At 37.7% G+C, this 13,213-nt stretch overlaps 1 protein-coding gene across 12 annotated transcripts in view; it reads right to left on the bottom strand.

Annotated features, from left to right (window-relative positions):
- The window catches only part of LOC104606291 (pheophytinase, chloroplastic-like), a 35,949-nt gene extending 23,361 nt beyond the window's left edge, over positions 1 to 12,588 (bottom strand). The window contains exons 1-7 of one of the 12 annotated variants that reach the window (XM_088898620.1): positions 12,220 to 12,442; positions 11,334 to 12,085; positions 7,959 to 8,185; positions 7,477 to 7,668; positions 7,226 to 7,382; positions 6,915 to 7,064; positions 6,034 to 6,258 (exon numbers count right to left, since the gene is read on the bottom strand). In XM_088898620.1, coding sequence (XP_088754746.1) covers positions 6,229 to 6,258; positions 6,915 to 7,064; positions 7,226 to 7,382; positions 7,477 to 7,668; positions 7,959 to 8,185; positions 11,334 to 12,068 — 1,491 coding nt within the window. In that variant the 5' untranslated portion in view covers positions 12,069 to 12,085; positions 12,220 to 12,442 and the 3' untranslated portion in view covers positions 6,034 to 6,228. Of the gene's footprint in view, positions 1 to 6,033; positions 6,259 to 6,687; positions 7,065 to 7,225; positions 7,383 to 7,476; positions 7,669 to 7,958; positions 8,186 to 11,333 lie in introns of those variants that run through there. The other 11 variants (XM_088898615.1, XM_088898614.1, XM_088898613.1 and 8 more) reach the window with 11 other exon arrangements.
- Positions 12,589 to 13,213: the final 625 nt, after the last annotated feature.

Raw genomic sequence — 13,213 nt, 5'->3', positions numbered from 1 at the left:
CCAGTTCCAGTTCAGCCGCAAGCGGGCAGCAAGGTATAGGTGGCACTGGTGGAGTCCACTCTACTTCCTTTGCTCACACAAGTAGTTCACACGTCACTGCAAATCATGTTTCTACTTCAGGTAAGGAGGGACCTCCTTGGATTATAGATTTTGGAGCCTCAGAGCACATGACCCAGAGCTCTACTATTTTTTCAACTTACTAGCTCTGTTCTGGAAGAGATAGGGTCTCCACAGCTGATGGATCCCATGTTCCTATTGCTGGGAAGGGATCTGTCAAGATTAGTGATTCTATTTCTCTACCCTTTGTTCTTCATGTTCCCAGATTGAGCACTAATTTGTTATTTGTTAGTAGTTTGATTAAGAACCTAAACTGCTCAGAAATTTTTTCTCCTGGTCATTGTATTTTGCAGGATCTAGATTCAAAGAGGGTGATTGGGAGTGGTCGTAAAGTGAATGGAATCTACCTCCTAGATGTACTTCCACCTCATCAGAGTCATCATGTCAGCAGGGATAGTGAGTTAGGGTCTGTGGGTCAAATTATGCTTTGGCACAATCGTTTGGACCATTTACCTTTTTCTTCTTTGAGTTTTTTGTTTCCAAAACTTTTTGAGTCTGTTAGTTTTTCAAGTCTGTAGTGTGAAGGTTGTCAACTTGGAAAGCATTGTAGACATTCATTTAAACCTAGTAATAAAAGATGTTCTTCTTCTTTTGATGTTATTCATTCGGATGTGTAGGGCCCTTACCATGTTCCTTCTATGGGAGGCTATCGATATTTTCTCTTATTTGTGGATGATTTCTCACAATACTCTTGGATTTACCTTATGAGATCCCGCGATGAAGTACCATCCTTGGTGAGGCAATTTCATCAGATGGTGCTAACACAGTTTGGAACAAGAATAAAGGTGTTCAGATCCAACAATGCCAGGGAATATTTTGAAAGACACCTTGCCTCATATCTGTTAGAATATGGTGTTGTCCATCAGAGCAGTTGTCCCTACAGTCCACAGCAGAATGGTGTTGCAGAAAGGAAGAACAGACACAATGTTGAGATTGCAAGAACCATGATGATCACATCTACAGTTCCAGTTCAGTTTTGGGGTGATGCAGTTCTCACAACAGTATATCTGATTAACAGGGTACCCTCTCGTATACTTGGATTCAGCACCCCATTCAGTCTCCTTTTTCCTCAGGGGGGCATGTTTCATATTCCTCTCAAGGTGTTTGGGTGTGTCTGCTTTGCACATATCCTTGGTCCTCACCGCTCGAAGCTTGATCCCAAGGCAAAGAAGTGTGTCTTCCTTGGATATGCAAAGAATCAGAAAGGGTACTGCTGCTATGATCCAGTCTCTGGGAGCCGATATGTTACCATGGATGTCACATTTTTTGAATCCACGTACTTCTTCTCAAAGAATCCTTCTCAGGGGGAGTGTTTTGGGGAAGTGAGTCAGCAGTCTATTCCTCTCCCAGTTCCAGTCCCTATGTCTGCTCCTGTGCTTGACCACCACCCTATGTCACCTACCTTGCCACCTCCTTTGCGTTCTACTTCTCAGCATTACTTACGACAGAAATTTCACAAGGAGGTTGATTCCACTATAGAAGAACTCACATCACTTTTTGTCGATTCCTTGGAGACTCCAGATTTGGCTAACCCATTCAGGTATTCCTCTTGGTCCTGCTACTGTTTCAGTTCCCATTGATTCTACTAGCCCTGTTACAGATAACCTTGATCTCCCTATTGCTCTCAGAAAAGGGAAGAAAAAGTGTACTGCTCATTGTATTTCACAGAACTTATCCTACACTGGACTTTCTCCTTCCTACCGTGCTTTTCTTTCCTCTCTGGACTCGGTGTCTATACCCAAGGGTGTTAGTGAGCCTCTCTCTAAACCTGAGTGGAAGACAGCTATACAGGAAGAGATGGCAGATTTGATTAAGAGTCAGACATGGAACATTGTGGATCTACCAAAAGGCAAGGAGACAGTTGGATGCAAAAGGGTACACACAGACCTATGGCATTGATTACTTAGAGACTTTTTGCAAAAGGTACAAGGCAAGACTTTTTGCAAAAGGGTACACACAGACCAGTTACAAAGATGACCTCTGTTCAGATGCTTCTTTCTCTTGCTGCCTCATACTTGGACCTTGTTTCAACTTGATGTGAAGAATGCTTTCCTAAATGGGGATTTGCAAGAAGAAGTGTATATGGATCTTCTTACTGGCTTCTACAATGATGCTGAAAAGGGAAAGGTATGCAGGCTTAAGAAGTCACTTTATGGCTTGAAACAATCTCCCAGAACATGGTTTGACAGATTCAGAAAGGCCTTGACTACTTTTGGCTACACTCAGATTCAATCCGATCATGCCTTGTTTGTGAAGCGAAGGGGATCTTTGGTGTCAGTCCTAATTGTTTATGTGGATGATATTGTTATCACGGGGAATGACCTAAGTGAGGTTGATTGTCTGAAAAGGAATCTACATAAAGAATTTGAAATCGAGGATCTTGGAGAACTGAGATACTTCTTAGGCATTGAAGTTGCAAGGTCAAAACATGGAATTTTTATCTCTCAAAGGAAGTATGTCTTGGATCTTCTTCAAGAGATAGGGTAGCTTGGAACAAGGCAATCAGTACCCCTATTGATCAGAACCACAAAATCAATGCATCAGAAGGTGAGCTAGTAAAGGACATTGGGAGATATCAAAGACTTGTGGGTCGGCTGCTATACTTGTTTATGACAAGACCAGACATTTCCTATGTAGTAAGTGTAGTCAATACATGCATGCTCCATGAGTCCAGCATTGGGTGGCAGTTGACAGGATTCTTGCTTATCTAAAGGGACACCCGAGCATAGGCATATTGTTTACTGATCATGGATAGTTGAAACTAGAGGCTTATACAGATGCAGATTGGGTAGGATGACTTGATGACAGGAGATAAACTTCAGGAGTGTGCACCCTTGTTGGGGGTAACCTTGTCTCATGGAATAGTAAGAAACAAACAGTGGTGGCAAGATCAAGTGCTGAAGCCAAATACAGGGCCATGGCACATGGAGTTTCAGAATTTCTCTGGATTCGTCCCTGTTAGAAGAAATTGGTGTACAGGCAGAAGAACCTATGATGCTATATTGTGATAACTAGGTAGCAATTAACATTGCCCATAACCCAGTCCAGCATGACCGAACTAAGCACATTGAAGTGGATAGACATTTTATCAGAGAAAGGGTAACTTCTGGAGAAGTTTGTCTTCCATACATTGCTTCTGATTTGCAGCTCGCTGATGTTCTCACAAAAGGTGTTGCAAATAACAAGCTGGAGCATGATCTACGCAAGTTGGGAATGTGTGACATTTACTCCCTACTTGGGCTTTAGGCCCATTAGTTTATGTTTTTTTTTAAGTTGTGACTGTTCATCTATATTAGTAGCCGCCCTATTAAGGGCATCCTTGTAATATCTCATCCTTTAAGTTAAGTATAAATATAATGAGAGGTTGGCGGATAGGGTTAAATTTTACAATCCTGGTTGACTTCCTACTCTTTTATTCTTCTCCTTTCTTCTTTACTGCTGAAATCTTCATCTTCCTCCTCTTTTCTTTCACAAGAAACTCGACTAAATCTGCAATTAGTGATTTCTACTCATTGTAACCCTTATATTGAAAAATTTAGCATGCCATATCTCTGTACCAATATTTATTTGGATTCACAAATAGTGCAAGTGAGCTTAACCAAGATTTCCCTTTCCTTTCCAAATATCTATTTTCTTTTGGTAAAAGGTGGTGTTTGGTCATATTTTAATTCCTCTCCCTTCTGGTAAGCAATTGGATGTAGATGGATGTATGTTGCGAAGTTTACTCCAGATGGTACAGTGGATAGGCTTAAATCTCGTTTGGTGCAAGAGGGTTTACTCAAACTTGTGGTGTAGATTTTGATGAAACCTTCTCTCTAGTTGCTAAAATTATCTTTGTCCGTGTTATTATCTCTTTAGCTACAAATAATCATTGACCCTTGTATCAATTAGATGTTAAGAATGTATTCTCGCATAGTGACCTTATGGAAGAAGTGTACATGAAGCAACCACGTGGGTTTGATGCTTATGGGGAGTATAAGGGTATGGTTTGTAGGTTAAAGAAGGAATTGTACGGTTTGGAACAGTCACCATGTGATTGGTTTGGAAAGTTGAGTGAAGTGGCTGTGGAATTTGGCTTACATAGATGTTAGTTTGACTATTCTATGTTCAATAAGACTTCTGAAGGTGTCATTATTCTTGTTGTCTATGTAGATAACATTGTCATCATAGGGAGTGATTCACAAGGCATCAGTGAATTAAAGAACTTTCTATTCTACAAGAGAGACTTTATACTAAAGACCTCAGCAAATTGAGATATTTCCTTGGTACAAAAGTTATGAAATCATCCACAGAGATCTCTCTATCACAACATAAGTATACGTTGGATCTACTTGAGGAAACAAGCAAGGTGGGATGTAAACCAATTGCTACACCATGGATCCCAATACTAAACTCGTTTTAGATCAGGTGGAGTTAGTCTCTTGTAGGGAAGCTGAATTACTTAACTATCACCCGTCAGATATTTGCCTTGATGTGGAGGTTGTGAGTCAGTTTATGAGCTCTCACGTGTTCTGCATCTTGAAGCTATGTAAAAAATCATAAAGTATCTTAAGGGATCACTAGGTATGAGGAATATTTACATAGATTATGGTCATTTGATTTGTGTCTGGGTTCAAGATGCTGATTGGGATGGATCACCAACAAATAAGAGGTTACCTACAGAGTATTGTATATTTTTCTGTGGTAATCTCATTTATTGAAAGAGAGAAATAAAATTTTATGGCTAGATCAAGTGCAAAAACTGAGTATAGATCCATGAGTCATGCAATAAGAGAGTTAGTGTGGCTTTAGAGCCTTCTTTGAGAAATTGGAATTCCAATGAAGACTCCTGTGCACTAACACCATGATAATCAATCTGCCATTCATATTGCATCAAATCCTATTTTCCATGAGAGGACAAAACATATTGAGGTAGACTACCACTTTGTTAGAGAGAAGATTCAAAGTGGTAATGTTGACACATCATCCGTGAAGACAAGAGACCAATTATCTGATTTATGGACCAAGGCCTGTCATCGTCCTCATATTAACTTTATCACTAATAAACTGGGTCTATATGATATACACACACCAACTTGAGGAGGAGTGTTGAAAGAACATTAATACGCTCTAATCTCTCTCTAAACAGTTCAGTGGTTTTTTCCTCTCTTCTCTTCCCTTCTCTTCTCTCTTTCTCTCTTTCTCTTTCATCACAGTTTCTTGCTGTTTAGTGCCTCTATAATACCATATTTTACATTTTTTTATTTTTGAGAGCAAAATCGCATTCAGATGAAGCAGCAACCGTTCATTTTCATAAGGGTGTCAGACCCTGATAGCAACTTAAATTCATAATCATAGTTTTCAAGGCGCCAAGGCGAGGCTAGGTGACTGGGGGGCCCCTAGTCGCCTAGGCCTAGGCGACCGCCTAGGCAATGGATTTTTTATGTTAAAAACATAGATCCTAGGGTAGTTCCCTAGGTACCATAACCATATTTCTTTAATAATTATTCAGGATTTTCATAAGAAAAGTATAAATTTCATATTAAAGTATAGAAAATCAACATATTCATGAGAAGAAAAGGAAGAAGGAAAATAAAATTCAAAAAGTATTGGGCTGAACCCTTATTTTTGTTATAGGAAAAGAAGAAAATAAAAAGTATTGGTAGTAGTAGTAGTAGTAGTAGAAGAAGAAGAAGAAGAAGAAGAAGAATATATGGAAGAGGAAAATGTGCTGATTAGATAAAATTTTTAGTTCTTCCTTACTTATTGGTTCAGGTTTTTAAGTCTTTGAGGGTTCAATACAGCATTTAGCAATGTTTGTGTTGATTAAACCCTAATAGATAAGAAAATAATAAAAAGAAATTAGTATATAAACACACAAAATGATTATTTAGTTTAATAATGTCCATTTTATAATTATAATCTCAAAAAAGAATGAATAAAAAAGTTTTTTATAGTAGGAAGCAGAAAACTGTTACACGATTAGGCGAGGCAAGCCTCAAAGGGCACCTTGTCGCCTAGGTGTCCGCCTAGGCATCGCCTTGACAACTATGTTCATAATTGAACATGATGTAGGAGATTAAATCCCACTGATTCACATTATGGAGTCATATCTCATAACTTTTCCAGTGCTCACAAAATCACAGGTTCTTCTTTGGTGATCTATTAATAACAAGAAACAACTGTATTAAAATTTAAAAGAAATTATAATGTGTCTGCATGCTCCAATAATGAAATGACATTGTGATAAAAGCTTGATTATTACTCTTCTTGCACTGTCAAAGGAAAGGCACTATATATAATTCATGATCCACCATATTGAAACTTTCTCCTTTTATGGGCTTAATCATGTTGCATAATCAGCCATAAAAATTATGTTGCATGTCTGCTTGTGAGATAACAAAGAGTAATGCATAACCATCTTTAAATCCTGAACACCTTTTCTCTTTGACACCAAAGCCTGAGGGCTAATTTTTCTGTATACTTCTATCACTTTATGTAATATTGAACACCAAAACCACCAATGCTAGTGCATAGAATAAAAATAACTACCATGTCCCTGATTGGGGAAATTCCACAAGGCAATTGAACTTTTTCAACTTTTGAATTGACACATCATGTGTACATTGATTTTGAACTGAATTTATTTGTTACATTAATGAATCAAAATATACGACACATCTGAGAATTTACATCAACTGTGGAGGAAGGCAAAGTAGGTTTGACTATGAAGAATTAATTCCTAAACCTGTAACATGCAACCTAAGATAAGTGCTTATCTGGTTCCAAAAAGAGAATCTTGATCCAAAGAAACGCACCATCACTAATTTTCTTGATCCTTCTCTAACAAATTCTAAATTCCCGGAGGTTCCATATTCAATAGATTCAGGATCTTCCAGAAGAGGTAATGTAACAGAACCCTGTGAATCAAGGTTTCTGATCCATCCACGTAGTAAATAATTCACAACCTGATCAATGAGAACCCAATTTCCATAACTATTCAAATAATGGAGAATATAAAAGCAAAATGAAAGTAGCCATATAATATGAGCTTAACAACCCAAGGAAATAATGTAAAACTCAATTAAAAATTTTCCTGCTTCTAAACTATGAAGAAATAGAGTTGTACCTCAGGAACCTCATCATGGGGGCAGTGGCCAGCTGGGCTGATCTCATAATATGGAGCTTCAGGCAGTTGTCTTTTCACTTGATGCCCCCACACAGGCATCACCCAGGGGTCTTCTTTCCCATACATGAGACAGATTGGGACATTGTTCTCTTTGCACCTGAATAAGGGGATACGAAGTCCTTAACTTGGAATAAGAACAATGAAAATATCAATGATGTTTCTGTATCAGTTTGTATTCTAATATTACACACCTAGATAAAGCTTCACGGAAAGAAAGTTGTCCTTTAGGAGCAAACATGATTGAAGCAAATGATGCAGCTGCTGCAGGATGCTGTGTGACCTCAAGTATACGAGAAAAAACTTTATCAACCTTTGTGGAATGATCAGCATATACCTGCTCAAGTACATCAGCTATGCTTCTGGGATCACTTATCTTTTGCCATCTGCATTAGAGAGAGTGTTTTTTCAGTAAACCAGCTACTGGTACAAAGGAAAGACAGAGAGAGAAAGGATATTCTTCTTTCAGAATATAAGGTCAACATGAAATATAAGAAAGTTCCATCTCATAACAAGATGATATTTTCCATCCTTAAGCAAGGAAATGAAGGATTATCTACATCTATTCCCAGAAAATTGTCAACACAAGATTACCTTAGTGAAAGAACTGGCATTCATCTTTCACATAAAATGGAAAGAAAACTATTAATTTGATTGATGGAAGTAGAAAACTTACACCAATTCTGTGAGCTTTTTGACATTGGTTGGCAGCGGAAAAGTCCCAGCCCATGGGAAAATCCTGGCTAACTTCGGAGAACTTATAGGATTAGGAAGAAATCCCCAAAATGGTGTTGCATTTAGCAGTGTAACACCCTTTACTAGCTCAGGATAGCATGCTGCTAAGTACAATGCAACAAATCCTCCTAGTGAATTTCCCACAACATAAACTGGTTCTCCAATAACCTGTATCAGGAGTCAGGACTAGCCACTTCAGTTTTCTCCTACATAAATTGGAAAAGAAATAACCCCGTTTTAAATTATATAAAACATGGTGAACAAAGATTTATTTAACCATAAGGTTATATTGCTACGATTAACATTTTATCAAGCAGCAATGATTGAAATATTGGATTAACAGAGCTACCCCGATTCACTATTCATTGAAAACAGATTTTGAATTTTATACTGAGAAGCAAGGATTAAGAAATAAGAACCTGAATCTTCTTGAACAGCACACATAAGATCCTATATCAGTACAACTAATAATCTTATAGATTAGTGCAATTTGCAAAGATATATAAGGATGGAAGTACTGCACAATTTGCACTATCATTATGGTTTTACTTTTTTTTCAGTAAAAAAAAAATTATTGATCAAAAGAGTTAAAAACACTGCAGTGTTTGATGACACTGCACTATCAGTAACAAAATTTGCACTATCAGATGCAAACAACACAAAACAACAAAAAATTATAAATATAATTACAATCATCCAGCACACAACCATTCCTCCCTGGAAGATACAGACATTTAACAACAGCACAATTTTATTATTAGAACAATAACTAGTGGGAGAACACAATTAAGGGAAGACCTCAAACATCCATCAGCAAAATAGATGTGGATAGGCTGACCAAATCATCTACTCAAAAGGCCAAATGATCTTAATCCAGGAATGTGATTCCCCAATACAATGGATTCTTTGGTATCCCATCCCAAGCTATATTGTCTGCTAGAAAGTTTTAAAATATTGGTACCAAAGAGGATAAAGTGTTAATGTAGTTAACTAAGGATCTTGCCTCTCTGATGAAGTGTCTAAGTTCCCATAGCCCCTCCTTGAAATTCCTCCTTCCTATCACCATTGCTGAGTCTCCTTCAGCTTCAAATATTTTAAGTTATTTTCATCCTTTCTGACAATAGAAATAATATACTGGAAACAACCAAGTCAATAGATGTTAGGCTCATTCCTGTCTCTTTATCCCCAGAATATGTAGAAACATAAAATAGCAGATCTTTAATTAACAATGAATTTCCTACTACCTATCATTCTCTAGAAGTTTTGAATCCATTAATGTAATCCAGATATCTTTTCCATGGATTGAGGAGTAACACAGAGTGTACCAGTCCACGTAATATCAATTAAGCGGATAAGGAGCTCAATGTTCTATTCATAATTTCATGTTCAAATTCTAAAGGCAAGTGTAGTTGTGGTCTTTTTTTGTTGCACAAAATAGTTGGCCATTGCATCAAAGTAAGATAGCAATGAATGACATATAGATTTTCAACTTGAAAGGAGAGTCTCACTTCCTTTGATGGGAATGAAAGTTTGCAACATCATTGTAACAGCATAAGCATACAATTAATTAGAAGAAAAAAAACAACTTTCAAAGCAGGATAAAACATAGAAAATCCATTTGAAGAGCATTGAAAAAGTAATCGAAAGACATTAATTAGGTATTGTCTAAGAAATAAGTAAAATATGAAAATGTTCAAGAATATGTTGAACTTTTATAAGATTTACTACGTCTTCTGATGTACAAGTGAGTAGAGTGAGAAGGAATTTCATACATTTACAGAAATGGCTAAGCGTAACCTAAATGCAAGATTTCTGGACTTCGTAGTGCACTCTGACGTTTCCTATTTGATAAAAAAAGGCCATTACCCAATGCAGTGCATCCCTTGGTGTTTTCCAGATGATCTACAACCAAAGCTCTCCATGTTTTTGGAGCACAGAAACATGGGGTTTTAAGCCTTAATGACCTTTCAGATATACTAGTCTCTTTTCTTTTTTCCATGTGGGTCAACGTGTTTAAAGCCATAGGATGCTCAAGGTCATGTCCAGAAGATAGCAAGAAAGTTGGTTTGATAATGGCATGATAAGTCTAGGACTAAAGCCTTCTATTCATGCAACCCTTCTGGATGGTTGAGACTGCACTTAGAGGGTTGGAATCATAGTTTAAGATCTCTGAAGACTTCCTTTTAGTGTTTTGTTTAATTTTAGTACCTTTCCAATTGAACTAATGCCAACTTCAAACATGGATTGGATTGGTTGCATGAATATATATAATAAGAAAAAACAACTCAAAAAAAGTCCCCACTCTATACAATGATATTTGACACTCTTGACTCTCCAAATTGGACTAATGCCAACTTCTGCTTTGCAGATTGCATAGGCATCCAGTTGTATCATGACTCTCAAAATCTTGCTTTGTGGATGGGTTTACTGGATTGCATTGGTCTTTGGTTTTTCCATCCTGAGCCTTGTTAATAATGGAAAACCAACATAGTCAATTGACACAATAATTTCAACTACTGGGAGATTTCAAACTCATGAAGATAGGTTAATAGTAAAATGCATGTTTTTTTTTTCTATTAAATTTTGAAAATCAAACAAACTCAGGGTAATAGGTAACTTGTGCAACCATCATGTGAAGTTTACTTGGTACTTCCCGTTTCCTATTATATAACACCATAGAGGAAACAGGGCAGAACTGCTTGCAGTTTTACAAGGAGTACAAATTGCTAATGAATTGAATATAGCCAATATTGTGATTGAAGGGAACTCAAAATTGGTTGTGGGTTGGCTATAGGATCCAGAATCTGTAATATGGTGCTATATGGATGAAATAAAAAAACTTAAATGGATCACCAAGAATATGAACTTGAGGATACAATGGGTGAGGAGATCGGCAAATGGGCTAGCAGATACTCTATCCAAGCAAGGAGTGAATAGGCAGTCTTTGTTTTCTGTTTTGTTTACAGAGAGGTAGTATCTCATGCCTCTCTAAGGGATGCTTGTAATGGTTATACTTTCAGCTTTAATAAAACTTAAACCCATTTATCAAAAAAAATATCATAGAGGAAACAGGCTGCTTGAGGAAAATCCTTTAAAATAAAGATGCACAAAGTTAATGTGATGCAATCCCAACAAGCATCTATCCTGTGACATAATTTAATGCAGTGTACACAGAACAAACCAATCAAAATTACATTAGGGCCAGACAGTAATAGATGATTTCATACATCTCCATGGAATTGGCAAAGGTACTCAATGACAATGTAGAAACAATGGGTAAAATGCAGTTCATATATTCTAAGACTCATTTAAATACCTGTTGTACAAAATGGTGAACCTGATCTCGCCATAGATCAACTGAATATACCAGCTGATCTGCCCATGGTTCAGTTTCATTTCCAAACCCCCAAACCAGATCCTTTTCTTCTGAAGCACCTTCTTCCTTAGCCAGAGGAGCTGGGTCTTCAGATGGCAACGACAAACCCTGTCCTAGAAAATCAATAGCCCAAACTCTGAAGTCACGGCCCAGATCCTTCAATTGCTTCTCATAGTGGAAGGATCCAACACCAAAACCAGGAAGAAATAGTATGGGTGGTGAATTAACATTATTGGACCCAGATTTTTCATAATGCACAGTAAGTTTTGGTTTCCATTCCCAGAAGCAACTAGTGATGGGAGAACCATGGTCACCATTTGATTCCTCTGGCAGACCAGGAATTAAGACCTTTGTTATCACCTCCCCTCTTTCTGATAAGTTTCTTATACCCTCTCTCCCATCAACTACATAACAATTATAGCTTTTGCTCAAGATTCTGGATTTTCCACTCTGCTGAAGCTGATCAAAACTCTGGATCTTGGAAAAACTTAAATGCTCTAAATTAGATAACTCAAAAGAATCCAATTTGGAATTAACTCCAACATGTCCAAGTCGAGTTTTCCTATCAAGAAAGAGCTTTGACCTATTCAAATTCAAGCTCTTATCAACTAAACTCCACTTCGATCTATCAATGTGACAGTACGGCATATGGTGGCAGAAGGAGAGCAGTTCCATCGCTTAGAAATTGCTTCCTGTTATTAAAAAAAAAAGGAATAAACTGCAATTTAGAGATAAAAAGGTAAGAATTTTTGCTTCTGTAAAATTTATTATTAAGGAAAGAGGAACTCAAAAAAAAAAAAAAAATCGCAAAAGTAACAAAACTAACTTTAACAGTTCAAACACGATTGGTGGGAGAAAAAGCAGATACAGAACAAACTAACCAACAAAAGGCATCAATTTTGAACTGTTAATGACTATGTCCGATAAAGAACCGAATACTTAACCAAAAAACAAAAGAAAAGAAAACAAAGTTCGCCGGTTGGTGATCGGATTTGATTAGAACAACTGAAAAAGAAAAACAGGTCTAGAAGCTTGTACCTCTGAATGGCAGATCGAGCTACGATTAAAACCATATATATCTTGCAACTATAGTTTCTATGAGCGTAAGAGTCGAGGAGACTCCAGAGACAGAAACAGTGACAGCGAGAGAGAAGGTTGCTTACAATCTTCACCCTCTCCAAGAAAACGGTCGAACTGAGGTGAGAGAGAAGAAGACGGGAATTATTGCACGTGCGATAAGATCAAGCTTTTTCTAAGTTAGTTAATTCCGGTAATTCACACGTGTGGAGTTTCAATATGAAGTTTTTAAGGAATTGGGATCTGCTCCTCACACCGACTTCACAGGCACATCCTCCCTATATTGAGAATATCTTCTATCAATAATAAAACATATATACATGAGTTGTTCCGCCCGTGAAGTTGGTGTAAGGTGCGCTCTGTGCGCTGTGAGGAGCAGATTCGGTCTCGTTTTTGAAACCATTGACATTAATGCTGAAGTGGCTGACTGAAACCGAACCGAGTCCGAATCTCCTCCCAACAAGAGAACCGTTCCAACATTATCTCTATCCGTGCATCTCATTAGGGCCCACCATGCATGAGATGTATGGATACAGATAATGTTGGAAGCTGTTGGAACAGTTTCTGTTGGAGGAGATCCTAAGTCGGCTGAAGTGAATACCAAACGGCCGGCCTTATGGGCCATGGATTGGCTGACACCTGATTGCTTATTGGGTTGTTTGGACTTTAGCCAACTATGATTGGGCCAGTGGGTCCAACTGAAAAGTTATTTGGGCCCCTTGTTGAAAAGAAGGAAGAAAGAA

Source organism: Nelumbo nucifera, chromosome 2 (assembly GCF_055504915.1).
Source record: "Nelumbo nucifera cultivar China Antique chromosome 2, China Antique-T2T, whole genome shotgun sequence".
Lineage (NCBI taxonomy): Eukaryota > Viridiplantae > Streptophyta > Magnoliopsida > Proteales > Nelumbonaceae > Nelumbo > Nelumbo nucifera.
The sequence above is the reverse complement of the archived record's forward strand: the minus strand, read 5'-3'. Positions and strand labels throughout refer to the sequence as shown.